The sequence below is a fragment of the Triticum urartu genome, chromosome 2A (genome assembly GCF_056163025.1).
Source record: "Triticum urartu cultivar PI428250 chromosome 2A, HENAU_Tu73, whole genome shotgun sequence".
NCBI lineage: Eukaryota > Viridiplantae > Streptophyta > Magnoliopsida > Poales > Poaceae > Triticum > Triticum urartu.
The window spans coordinates 630,183,684-630,197,234 of record NC_141874.1 but is presented as its reverse complement, the minus strand read 5'-3'; the positions used below and the strand labels follow the sequence as shown (position 1 = coordinate 630,197,234).

Here is a 13,551-nt window from a genome sequence, read left to right as displayed (position 1 = left end):
CAAATTGTGCCGGCCCAGGCGCGAGAGAGGCCACAGCCTCGTTTTCCTCTTTTTTTTACGTTTTCTGATTTCGTTTTTTTGCTTTTTTTAATTCGATACATTATATATATATATATATGTATTACAAAAGCACTCTAAAAAAACATTTGAAACATGTTGAACAAGTATTTAAAAATGTTGAACAAGTATTTGAAAAATATTGAACAAATATTTGAAAAATGTTGATCAAGTATTTGAAAAATGTTGAACAGGTATTTCAAAGAATATTGATCATGTATATAAAAATGTTAATCAAGCATTTGAAAAAATAAATTGAACAAGCATTTGAAAAATTTTAATCAAGCATTTTAAAAATGTTGACCATGTAGTAAAAACAGATGAATTCTATTGATCATGTATATAAAAATGTTAATCAAGTATTTGAAAAAACAATTTGAACAAGCACTTGACAAATGTTGACCATGTAGTAAAAACAGGTGAATTCTATTGATCATGTATATAAAAATGTTAATCAACCATTTGAAAGAATGTTGAACAAGTAATTTAAAATGTTAAGCAAGCATTTAAAAAATGTTAAATGTGTATAGAAAGAATGTTGACCATGTATTAAAGAAATGATGAATCTTTTTGATCATGTATATAAAAATTTTAATGAAGCATTTGTGAATACAATGTTGAAAAATCATTTAAAAATGTTGAATAAGTATTAAAAAATTTCAAAATTATCTAAAAATTGTTGAACGAGTATTTGAAATGTTGAACAAGTGTTTTAAAAATACTTAATAAGTATTAAAATGTTGAACAAGTATTTAAAAAATGTTGAATAAGTGTTCGGACAATGTTGAACATGTATACATAAAATGCTGATCACTTATTAAAAAAACTATTTTAATATATACAAAAAATATAGAGTGAAAACAAAAACGAACATAAGAAAAAACAAAAAAAATACAAAATGGAGAAGAAAAAAGAAAACCAAACAAAAATGGAGAAGAAAAAGAAAACCAAACAAAAAATGGAAAAGAAGAAAAGAAAACCAAACAAAAAAGGGAAAAAAAACTGTCAAAGACAAAAACAAAAAACAAAAGAAGAATAAACCCTGAAGAAAATGGATGTAGCCCCAAGTAGAATGTGCCGCTAGTTCTTATCACAAAGGCTATGTTTGGTTACGAGTGAGAGAAATTCTAGGGTACAAAAAGCACGGCCATAATTTCCTTTACACATTGGAATCCACGGGGTATAATCACATCACCATTTGGCACCTCAGGGGATGAGGTTCTCTGGCCTCTGCGAAGAAAAGAGAGAATAGCAAAAAAAAAAAAAAAAACAAGACTCTCCTCGCATCCAGCGAGCTAGCGAGATTCATCTTCAACCTCGGCCAAATCAGCTCCTCCAGCCGCGGGCTGCAGGGAAGAGGGTGAATTCTTAATTTAGTTTCACCAAGTAGTAGATGAGGAACTCACACAGTCTGGTCACAAATCTGTTGATTCCAGCAAAATTGCGGTTGTATCGGAGCCAGCCATGGCTGAGCACACACGTGTATGCTCTCCCGAGGAATTTTGTTCTTCCAGGGCTCAAGCTCGTGAGGAAGGTGGGGCGAGAGGATAGGCCAGAGTGGGTGGGGTGAGCGGGTGTTGCATAGTGGCGGCGATGGGATGTGCTCGTCCAGAACGGCGGCGGTGCCCCCAGAGTTTCAACGAGCGACGGGGAAATTTTCCATGGGTTAGGGGTGGTTTTTATTTAGCCCAGGGGTCTAAGGGCACCTACAATGGAGGCGCTTAGCCCGGGCGCTAGGGTCAAATCCCCAGCCGTTATGCCCCAAATCCCAGCCCTTTTTTTCTGTTCCCAGCTAAGCCCAGGATTCACGCTTGCGTCGACGCAACTTCTCGCGCCGGGCGCTAGACCTCTTTTCCTTGGACTCGAAGTGTGCCATATTAAGCACGTAGCCTTGTCATTAGCGTTGGAGGATTGGATGCTACAGCCGCTGCTACGTGAGATTTAACTTTTCTTTTATTTTCCTAAGCGCTCGTGCAAGCGGCCAGGCATTGGACATGCCCTAACAGGTATGGGGCCGGGTTGACCAAATGAACAGCCACGCAGCCCCAGGGAGGGCATCGACGGGTGGCAGCTGCCCAGGGAAAGAGTGGGGTTCCCGGGAGGATGAATCTCTCGCAACCAAACGAGCGAGATTGCCATGGAGACCTCGGTTTGACCCCTGTTTCTCGCACATTTCTTTGTTCTTTTTACACTGCGCACACATGAATGGGCCGGCCCAATATGAGGCGGGGGAGGAAAAAGCTTCACCGATAGTCTATCGCTTAAGGCGATAAATAGTAGTCGCGCTTGCGGCATCGGGACCTTGACACCTACACGCGTTCTTCATGGACCGCAATTAATGCGGCCCGCCATTAAGTAACATATATTTTCTTCCCTTCATAGATATCAAATTTATACTTTGCATACTAATTTGTAAACCAATTTTCAAATTGGAAAATGTATGCGTTGGTATAAGAAACTTTTCGGTATAACAAATAATGTTACTATTTTGGAAAGAATTGTTCCCGTATTAGAAGAACCACATGCATGTATGAGAAAAATAATTGCTTATATATTTCAAACAACATGTTGTGGAATAAAGAAACATATCTCTATTTCCAAATAAATGTTATGTATCACGGGATTTTTTTAATGTTTTTACTAAATACATTTATCATAAGAAAAGTAACATTCATGCATGAAAGCAATATATAATAGATTTACACATATCAAAATAATATTGGCAGGAAAAGAAAAAAAAAGAAAAAAAGCAACAAAAAAAAAAGAAAACCAAAAGGTTAGGCCCTGGATTCTAGTCATGGTACGGAAAAACTCGATGAAGTCTCCTCATTCATCCATCAGAAAGGATGCCTAATTCATGGGACAAGGCATTGACGTATTGGCTTTTCACATTTATAACTACATTTTCACATTTCTTTCTTGATCCCATGACTTTTTAGGTGATAAAAAAACAAACGAGATCATAAAAGTCATTATTGGGGCCAACCGTACAATAGCTATAGTGGGAGTAAAGCCCGCAATAGCATAAATGAATGATTGTTTAGCCAATGATGGATTTCACAAAAGAAAATGTAAACAACCAAGAAAAAAATATGCGCGCTAGACCCACCATCGGGAGGAAATATTTTAATAGAGCCTAACCATTTTCCATTAACTGAATAACAAAAATGGAACCGCTGAATCAGAAAGAGTAGAGGAGACGAGAAAGGGGAAAGTGAGCCCAACGAATTGTTGAAAAACCCATTGGAGGTGCTCGTCATCGAAACACCCAATGCAGACCGAAAACCCGATGACACCAAGCTAACCTACCACCAATCCAAAAGCTCATGCAGAAGTAAATAGGTTCATTACTCACACAGAAGCAAATAAAGTAGGATGACATAGCAAAACAAAATAGAAAGCTATTAAACGTCCTCAATCAAAAACTAAGCAACTCAAACAATACTGGCAACCCCAAATCAACAGCCAACTTCTCCTAGCCATTCTTGTGCTTACAATGCAAAGGTGTTCAGGGGAGGCTCTTAGTAAAATAAACCGAGTTTTTTTAAGCACCGGTGCTTGTCTCTACAGGAGAGGTGCCTAATTAAGCGTCTACTCTGTATAAATAAGCACCTATGATTAAAAATCTGATTTATTTTTCTAAGCACCTTGCATTGTACAAGGTCTCAGGCCTCCAAATGGACGAAACACCTTCCCATACAGTCGTGGAAATCCTCATCATGTTTCCGGTGTTATCCTTTTGCATCATGGCACCTCTCTTCAGCACCTTTGGAATGACATGGGCTTTGGTTTTTCGTATTTTCGGTGTTGTCCCTAGGGCAATCCCTATTTAACGCCTAGGTGCCTAAATGCCTATAACGGCGTGAATTGGGCTAGCCCTGTTTAGACGCATTCCCGATGTTCGTCCATTGTGATCTTGCGGCTATACATTTTTTGTTTTTTCATTGCTTCATTTTTCTCTTAGTATTCTTTCATTTTGTTTCTATTTTATTTTGGTTTTCTTTTCTTTTTACTTTTCCTCCCCTTTTTTTTATTTTTGTTTACTTGATATTTTCCTTTCTTCATTAGTAAAAAACGAGAAAGCTATATTCCTGCCGACTGGACGTTAGCTACAGGTCCGCACGACCTCTTCTTCACGGGCGCGCGCGCGTCTTCCCTCTCTCCCGATATTTTGGCCTGAGTTTCCGATACCATCGGTACTAGAAGAACGCCCGTGCGTTATAACAAGACCGCATTAACTTTAAGAGTTCAATATTAATTATGTTAATATTACATTTAACATTCTCATACATATCAAGTGACATTGGCGACCTTTTCTACAATCAAATCCTCACACACACACACTCTCCCTCCCTCTTCCTCACTCTCTCCCCCTCTCCCCTCTCTCCTCTCTCTCTCTCTCTCTCTCTCTCTAACACACACACATATCCATCTTATTGGATACATGACCATAATCTATCTATTTCACACACACACGCTAGTGCATAACAATATGGATTATGTGTATTATATTTGCCACCACAACTGAGGAAATTAATTTCATGTAAATCGGCCAGCCTGAGTTTGGAAATGGTCATGAGAAGAACAATGAAGATACTATTGTCACCTGAGCCGATTACATAATGGGGTAAAAAACCTGACTGGACGAAACATATAATTTTGTTATGTTGGAAATCAGAAACATTGTGTCAATTTATAAAAGCCACAGATAACATATTTGCTGATTCATTCGACAACATGAGAGCTCAAACTAAGTTGAAGTGGCTTCCTTTAAAAAAATCTAGTATTGATCATGAATTGTTCAGCAAAAATGAGAGTGCATGAATATAGGCTACTACAGTATATTATATATGCAACTGGTAATTCTCGTAAGTGAGAAAATACATCGCTTGCAAGAACGTGCTTACCTAATTTGATCTCAGCTATTTTCATATGAGCTTACAAATTTTACATACTGTTAGATACGTCTTTCTGTTCTCAGGTTTTAACTGAAAAACATGATACTATGCAATTTGTCCTCACCACGCCGGTGGGTCAACGGTATGGTTATGGCTCACCCTTGGTGTGCTTCGGCGATGACCACCTTTGGGGTGCATTAAGGTGAAGGCCGTGTTGTTCGATGCCATGCTGTCACATGATCATGTAACTGTAATAAGAACTCCAATCAGAATAGGTACACAGGGGCGGCGATCAGCTCTTCATCTCCAATCTCCATGGTTCGTCTTCTCAAAAAATTTAGCGGCCGCTGTGTGTCAATTTTTCCGATGAACTAAAAAGAGGAAAATGTACTGGACGGGAAAATGGAAGACAAAAGGAGAGAAGTAATTATTATTCAAATTTTAGTGTCATTTTGAGAAAATGACCGGACAATAGCATGATTTTAAAAAGTATTTGTGTGCATTTTAGTGTGCATGAACTACTTTCGTTTTCCATTGGAATTTTTTTATGCTTCAGAGCCGCCCCACCTTATTTATTTTTCGTCCTCCGCCATCCAATGCATATTATCAAAGTCATCCCAGCTGTCTCTTCCACAACTCAAAAGAATTACAAAGATTTTCATACAAAGTTTTCAACCTTATCAAATTCTGAACCAGCAACAGATTGACACTTACCTACTATTTTTTATATTATGAAAACACGAAGATAGTCTTGCCCACACACATTTGGGATTTTATAGGTGGATGCAATCAATGTATAAGTCTTCTATTTCTTGGATCAGGCACAGTCTACATTAATATGAATAAATGCATCTCTAATCTTTTTTCTTCTAAATAATATGATCAAAGAGTGTGGTTATAGTTTACTTATTTTAGGGATAGTGGTTATAGTATACAGAGACGCAGCAAAAAGGAGCTGCCGACAGCCCAACAAACAGAGAGGGAGATACTCACCCAACATGGGTATGAGCTCCAGATCAGCCACAATTAGGGAGGCAAATTATTAGTATAAGCTTCAGATAAGCACATGCAACTCTCACTTCATATAACAATACTACAGAATAAACAAGCAAAAACGAGGTCAATTACTTCATGAACTGAAAGCTCTAAAGGTAATATGTAATTTTCCCTAAATTCTCAAGCAGGCATTTTCACCTAAAGCCAAACTGATGAAGATTTACTTAAGTAAATTAGAGAAATGTGAAAGTATCTTACAAGAATTACCTATGGTTGACACCTGCAACTGCTCATCGGATGCCAGCAGCAGGTAAAAACATTTAACTTCTTTTGGCTTCTTTGCTTGCTTTGGTGTATCATTGTATATCAAAGTCCCTAGGACTAAATTTCCTGGATGAAATCTGTACGCGGACATAAGCAAAAATCACAAGTAAGTGCAAAGAGAGAGAACAGAGAGGACAGTGCAATTAGCAGCACAAAATTTGTTGCTCCGAGTGTGTCAGAAGCCAAAAACTGATGAAATGGCTTCCTAGAGTAGGGTGAAAACTTACGGAGTATGTTGCCGCTCTATTATAAAGATGATGGCATTAGCTACATGAAACTTTTAACTCCAGCATTAGAACAGGATAAACAACTCTAAACTCTATAAGTTCATACGCTGTATAATTAGTCAATAAAATGACCAAATCCATATAGTATTGTCCATCCATACATGTTCCCAAGTTTTACCTAGATAACGAACATCTTATAAGAACAACTACTCATAATGTAAACAAAAGAGCCACAAGCCTGATTGGAGCTTTAGTTTAACATGAAGCAGTTGCTTACAGTCCAGAACATAGTTGCAAAATTGCACCAAGAACAGGATCTGACACTTGCATTGTGGTGTTTTTTCACTGTATATCTGACACACACACACACACACACACACACTATGCATTCTGCAGATAGGTGACTTACCAAGAGGTAGGTCACGAAATTACCTAGAGCTGCGAGGAAATGGAAATCAAATGAGGAGGGAGAAGAAAAAAAAGGATTTTTACCTTCTTCCAGCTGGTGGTGGTCTTGGTTCTTCAAGATTTCTTTTTCCGCAGTTGAGGTGCAGCTGCCGGCGGTATGATAATTAAACTGTTGCTATTTCACTCTCACGAATTAAACTCACTTGTATGTCATCTCACTTATGCCAAATCATAAATCTTGGTATTGAATATCCTCCTGCATACAAAATCAAATGAAGTTAGACAAGAAAACTATTGTTATTTCATGGAAATAATAAGAGGCGAATTACACAGCAAGCAGTTTAATCCTGAGAGTGAACACAATATTGCAGTCTCATATGCTCACCAGATTGGTAAAACTTTACAAATCGCATTAGATAAGTACCATGGTAATTTACCTGACAGAGAAAGAGGTCAAGTAAATGCAGGATCTAACTGAACCATCAGCTCTCACCGGCTTATTAACCGCAAACTTTACAAAATCCAAAAAATATTTTTTTTTAAATATGATGCCCACGAACAATAATGGATCAAATGGTTGTATCTGATTCCGAACAAACTGAGGCCCCTGCCCAAACAACAAAAAAAGAGTTTCCTGATTCATTAATTTGATGCACCAAGTATAATCCAAATAGGAATATGTAGCACTAAAATTGATGAATAATTGAAGATTTAAAACACAAAGAAAATATGAATACCCATAAGTGAACTGATACTTATCTATTTGGGAGAATTTTACTATATTGATACTGAAACTTTGAGTTTCAGCCATCTGAGTGTTAGTCTAGACAAAGAGCATGTAATTGATACAAAGGCATTCTTTTAATGCAAGGTGGAAAACTGGGACTAAAAATGATCCCTTAAATATCAATCTAGCCAGACCTAACAAGGAACCGAGTGCTTACTCAGAGGACCAAACTTTCGATATATTGACAATATATAGACATAAAACTAACTATAAAAAATTAACCAGTGATACACGCAAGATAAAATTGGCAGCCAATTGCATTTTTATTTCAACAAGCACTTGGTATGTACATGGACCAGATGACTGAAAAAGGGTTTGCTGAAGCTCGTGAAAATGCACACTTGACGGGCCATTGGAAATATGAAAACTACCAAGTAGAATCGCATTTGAAAATAATTTTCACATGCACAGATTACTGGGAAAGAATGTCACTTCGCAGGGATGAAGACACGATAATCTGCATGTTTCGAAATTAAACAAAACAACACCAGTGTTTATACCTAGAAATAAGATGAGAAAGTAATATCTTAATGATCGAAAAACAACTGATAGATATACATGTTCTCTCCTAGCAGGTATATACATGTAATGGTCAAATCTGCCATTGTTCAGATATAACAGATCTGCAGCTATATATACATGTTCTCTGAAAGCATCTATACATGTAATGGTCAAGTAAATAAGATACGGAGGGTAAATATTAAGCGTAACCTTTTAGACATCTTTGAGTTGCTCACCATTAGCAAGGAAAGTGGAAGGTCCTTTTTGCTTGGAGTTTGGCGAGTAGCAGCGGAGGAGCTTCTTCTGTTGTATTTCGCCCGTCCTATAAGATAATCTACCTGCAAAGGACATAACCCTTGTAGATAATCCCCATGTACAGTCCCATAGAAGGAAGAAATTCGGCAGAATATAAGTGAAAGCAATTTGATGCAGACAGGAACTTCATATTGCTTTTTCTTCCGTCTGCAACAGAAATATATTAACAGAATCAAAAGAAATTTAATGCACACACGTGAAGACGCATGTCTATATTTTCTACTCTTGTTCTTTACAATCAGATAGCCATAAGTCCAGAGCAATGGAAAATGTAGACCTGAAGATATTTTCTACTCGGCAGAATATATTTTCTACTCTTGTTCTTTAGAATCAGACTGAACTCTGTATGCTACTTACTCATAAGTCCAGGGCAATGGAAAATGTAGACCTGATGTGTTGCAGAAATGCACATCGCCGTGCAGTTTTGTTTCCGCCATGTCCTATCTCTGAAGAAGAAAAGTTTGAGTTCTCACAGTGCAGTAAGCAAATCAGGAGGGTTCGGGATGAAGAAAACTCACCCCTTTGCGGTCGGTCGGATGGGGCGGAGCTCGCGTTTGGTGAAGACGTGATCCCCAGCGGCGGCGGCGAGGAGGAGGCGGAGATGGCCGGTTCCGGAGGGCCGGACGGGATCTGCAGCTCGCTCCACCCAGGGAGGAAGGATACCTTCCTGAATCCATCCATCCATGCTTTAAGCTTAGACGACCGGCCGTGGGTGGATCTGCAGCCATGGTGGCTGGGGGTGAAGACCGCGGCCGCCATCGCTTGCGAACGGAGGTGGAGAAGGAGGCATCGGCGGAGGCGGAGGTGGAGATGGTGGGGGCGGCGGTGCGCCAGGAGGAGGCGGAGGCGACCTCGCGCGGGAAGTAGGTCGGGGCGGAGGCTCGCTGGGTTCGAGGGAGGGGCCAGGTGGGGGTCCGAACCGCCGGGGCACCTAGTGGAGGTGTTCGGCTGCTGCAGCGGTTGGGGCGGCGGCCGAGTCGCAGGAACCGGCCGTGAGGCAGGATCCGGTGCGCCTCCGGCAGATCTGGGTGGGGGGAGACCGGCGATGGGACCACTGGTCCCGTGGGCGGGGGTGGCGGGGCGGTGGCGCTCTGGGAAAGACGGCGGCAGCGGCGCGCTCGGGAAGATGGCGAGGGCAGCGGGGTGGCGGTGCTCCAGGGAAGAAGGAGGGTCCGGCGGCGCGCCGGTAGGAGGCGGGGATGACGGCGCGCCGGAAGGAGGCGGGAGTGGTAGCGCACCGGTAGGAGGCGGGGTAGGCAGCAGCGGCGACGGGATCGGGGGAAGGTTGGGGATCGGACGAGAGGATTTTTTTAGCGGGTCGGGCAGTTCGGGGTGCGAGAAAGGGACGAAAAAAAACCAGCGAAAAAAAATCGGACGAAAATGATTGGACGAAAATGATGAGACAAAAATAAAACCCAGAACACAGACTACCAATTAAGACATTAAAAATAGAGATTAAGTAGCGCTTTCCTTTGAAACCGCACCTCCCGCACTCTCATCTACTCCGATCCTGCCGCGAATTTTTCTCCCACCCGAAATTCCGTAACAATTAATGCTGGATTAGCTAGCCAACTAATAAGCATGCATGTGTTCTAAAGAAATGCATGCCACACGTTTTGTACGGGATTAAAGCATGGGTCTTGAGCCACTGCATGGGTACTTTATGGGATTTGATCCTTGTTCGTTGGATTAGTACATTTTCACAACAACCGTCTATTCTATATCTAGTTCTTGTGTAAACGAAAGGGAATTTTCATATTTGTCTTTTGGTTCTATATTACCATTGTAGAAAAAATCATGTATGTAGTGCTATTAGAGTGGAACATAATTCAACTCGCATGGCTACGATGGTGTCGCCGCAAAACGCCCCGATGGTGCTGACGGACAATGTTAATACGATGGGGTCAATGTGTAGTTAGCATGATATTTTACACATCGCACATCTGATAACTTACGTACAACCATTGTGATATTTTACACACCACACACCTGATAACTTGCGTACAAAACAATGCGAGAGCTTTGGCGGGGAAGGGGGTTGTTGTAATACACTCCCGATAACTCCTGGATGAATATCATGGTAATTTACACACCACAAACCTGATAACTTATGTGCAACACGTTGATAAGTTTTAACCCCGGCAAAATAAAGTTGAAGAAATATGTCCCCGGTAATTTTAGTGCGAGTACATGGTAATTTATGCATTGCATACCTAACTTACATATAACACGATTGATAATTTTGACGCGGTAACTCATGCGTAACTAACATGGTAATATATGCACAACTGAGTTGATAACTTACTTAGTCCAGATGTGATAACTTTTGACCGGGAGTGGGGCTATTGAAAAACACCCATCGGTAAATCGTGTGTAAATAGCATGTAATATACACACAAAAGAGCTGATAACTTAGTTAGCCCAGGCCGATAAATTTCGTGTAAATAGCATGGTAGTATACGCACTGTATACATGATAACGCACGCAGAAACACCGCGGTAACTTTGACCCAGGGGTGAGGGGAGGTGAGGAAGTTGTTTGAAACCATACGCTCTCTCGATAACTTCTGTGTAAATAGCAAGGTGATATACACATCGTAGATTTGATAGCTCACGTATAAACATTATTGTAACATTTGAGTGCGGGGGGTGAAGTTGTTTGAAAACATAGCCTCGATAACTTATGTGTGAATAATGTGGTAATATATGAAGCGCGGGCTTGATAACTCCCGCACAAACACCGCCATAACTTTATCTCGATAAAAAAAGTTGTTGAAAACATACCGCGATAACTCATGTGTAAATAACATGATAATATATAGGGTTGATAACTTACTAAGCCCAGGATGATAACTACTTGCATGAAAAAAGTCATCAGAACATATCAAATATGATCTAGTTTCATAGGTCTCACCGCGATGTATTTTTTATGTGACAATGATTTCTTGATCTGATCAACGGTCTGAGATATAAAACATTTTGAAATTTTGAAACAGGGAAGAATCTAGGATGACATTAAATTTATTATCTTCCTCTAAGAGCAACTCTAGCAGACCCCGCATTCCGCCCCGACTCGTAAAATAACCGTCAAAATGCGGGTAGGGGCGGAAAAACCAGCCCGATCAAACCCCGCATCCCGCCCCGGCCCGCAAAAAATTATAGGGGGCGCGGCAAAATCCCGAGCCCAACCCGGGAAAACGCGGGTTTCCCCTCGCGGCTGCGGTCCCCTGCATATAAGCGGGAGCGGTTGGTGGGGGACATTTCATCCTGCGATTTCTCCCACCAACCACCTTTCCTCTCCCCCTCGCGCCGCCGCCGGCCGCCGCCCAAGATTCCGACGACCGCGGCCGGCAGGAGCACGCCGGAAGGCCGCCACGCGCACAAGGCCTCCCCACCTCCCCCCCGCCCCCGCGTCGGCGGGCCGCCGAATTTGTAGATCTGCGGCACTTCACCGCGGGCCGCCGGATTTGGCTTTTCCCGGCCGCCGGTGGCTGCCCAAGCGATGGAGTGGCCGGGGAGCCTCTCCCGCAGCCCAGGCAAGGGCGCATCGCCGCATGCAGGTACCAGTTTGTCCGCCCGCCGTCGCCGAAGGTTTGCGGGCATGGACTCGTCCGGCCGTCCACCGGGCTCGGCGCTCGCGCAACGTCTTTGTGGCTTGCCGATGCCGCTCATAGAGTGCGACGACTGCACGAAGAAAGTGTTGCGGCTCACTTCGAGCACGCCGAAGCACCCCAGATTTGGTGATGCCTTTTGTATCCAATGTTAATAAAGCAAAGCAATGCAATATGCTAGATCAAATTAAGTCGCAAATTTAAGTTTTGCGGGCCGGGTGGAGCTGCACGGGATCAGATGCCGCAACCCCAACCCGTAAAAAGCATATTCTGGGAATATCTTTTTTTACGGGTCCATTATGCGGGGTCTACAACTGCGGCCGTCCGTGCCGGGCCGCAAAGACATTTTTCCGCAAACTGCAAAAACGTTTTGCGGGTCGGGAGGAAGCAGGATCTGCTAGAGTTGTTCTAATGCATGCACACATGTGCATGTGAAGAGAAGGTTAAAGGAACCATTTTCATTCCTAGTAATTTTCTGTGTAAACAACATGATAACTTTTTTACTACAACCTTGATAACTTACGTTTGCATAGGCGTGGTAACTTTTTACCTAAAAGGTAAAGTCATCGGAACATATCATGGAATCTAGTTTCGAAGGCCTCGTCGCGACGAATCTTTTATGTGAAAATAGTTTTTCAATCAAACCGACAGTTTGAGCTACAAAACATTTTAAATTTTATTTTTAAATGAAATCTTTGCTGACATCAGCTTTTTTGTATTTTCTGCATGCAGCTATTGTCCAAATAGTCTACATGCGTGAAGGAAATCTGTCTGTGTGTGACTGCATGCATGATTAAAGAGTGATTGGAGAAGGTTGCTTAACTTCCGAACAGTTGGAAGTTAGCACTGTCCTTAGTAAAATACATGTTCTCTTTTTTCCTTTTCCTCCCACTTTGTTAATTTTAAATTTAAAAAATTCATGTATATTTTAAATTCTTGAATATCTTTAGAAAAAGAATTCAAGTTGAGCATTTCCAAAAATATGTTGATTTTTTCCATTACATGGTGACCAATTTTTAAAACACGGTGAACATTTTTCTAATACATGATTAACTTTTTCTGCACCGTGAACATTATTTCCAATACACATAAACATATTTCATAATGACAATGAACATTTTCTAAATACGTGGTGATTTTTTTACAGTTCTTATTTTTAAAAATATGTGAACATTTTCATTTTCTTGAACAAAAATTAAATTAAAAATGTATTAAAAATTAGAATAGAGAAACCAAAGTTAAATAAAAAACAAGCAAAATATTCAGTGAAAACCGGCACCTAACCCGCAATCGCATGTAGCAATGGAAGCTAACTTGGCCGGTCCATCAGGCAATGAATCTGTGCGGAGACTCGACTACGTCTCGTCAAGAGAGCTTTTTTTTTTTTTTGAGTGGAACTAGCGAGCTATATCTTGCTCTTTGCGGCAC

The 13,551-nt window shown here is 41.1% G+C and overlaps 1 protein-coding gene across 18 annotated transcripts; it reads right to left on the bottom strand.

The window, feature by feature from the left end:
- Positions 1-4,808: 4,808 nt before the first annotated feature.
- On the bottom strand, positions 4,809-9,433 carry LOC125538515 (uncharacterized). Of its 18 annotated transcripts, none has more exons than XR_007296367.2 (8): positions 9,032-9,433; positions 8,902-8,959; positions 8,435-8,660; positions 7,348-7,517; positions 6,995-7,166; positions 6,219-6,352; positions 5,949-6,048; positions 4,809-5,279 (listed from the first exon to the last, which is right to left on the bottom strand). XR_007296367.2 is itself a non-coding variant. In XM_087544636.1 (5 exons), exons 1-4 carry the CDS (start codon positions 9,270-9,272, stop codon positions 7,344-7,346), a joined length of 699 nt encoding a protein of 232 aa, XP_087400762.1. In that variant the 5' UTR covers positions 9,273-9,433; the 3' UTR covers positions 4,809-7,166; positions 7,296-7,343. The 18 variants fall into 18 exon arrangements, 4 of the variants coding, with proteins under 4 accessions (XP_087400762.1, XP_087400761.1, XP_087400763.1 ...); XR_007296368.2 differs by having other exon boundaries at positions 4,809-5,203; XR_007296369.2 differs by having other exon boundaries at positions 4,809-5,184.
- Positions 9,434-13,551: the final 4,118 nt, after the last annotated feature.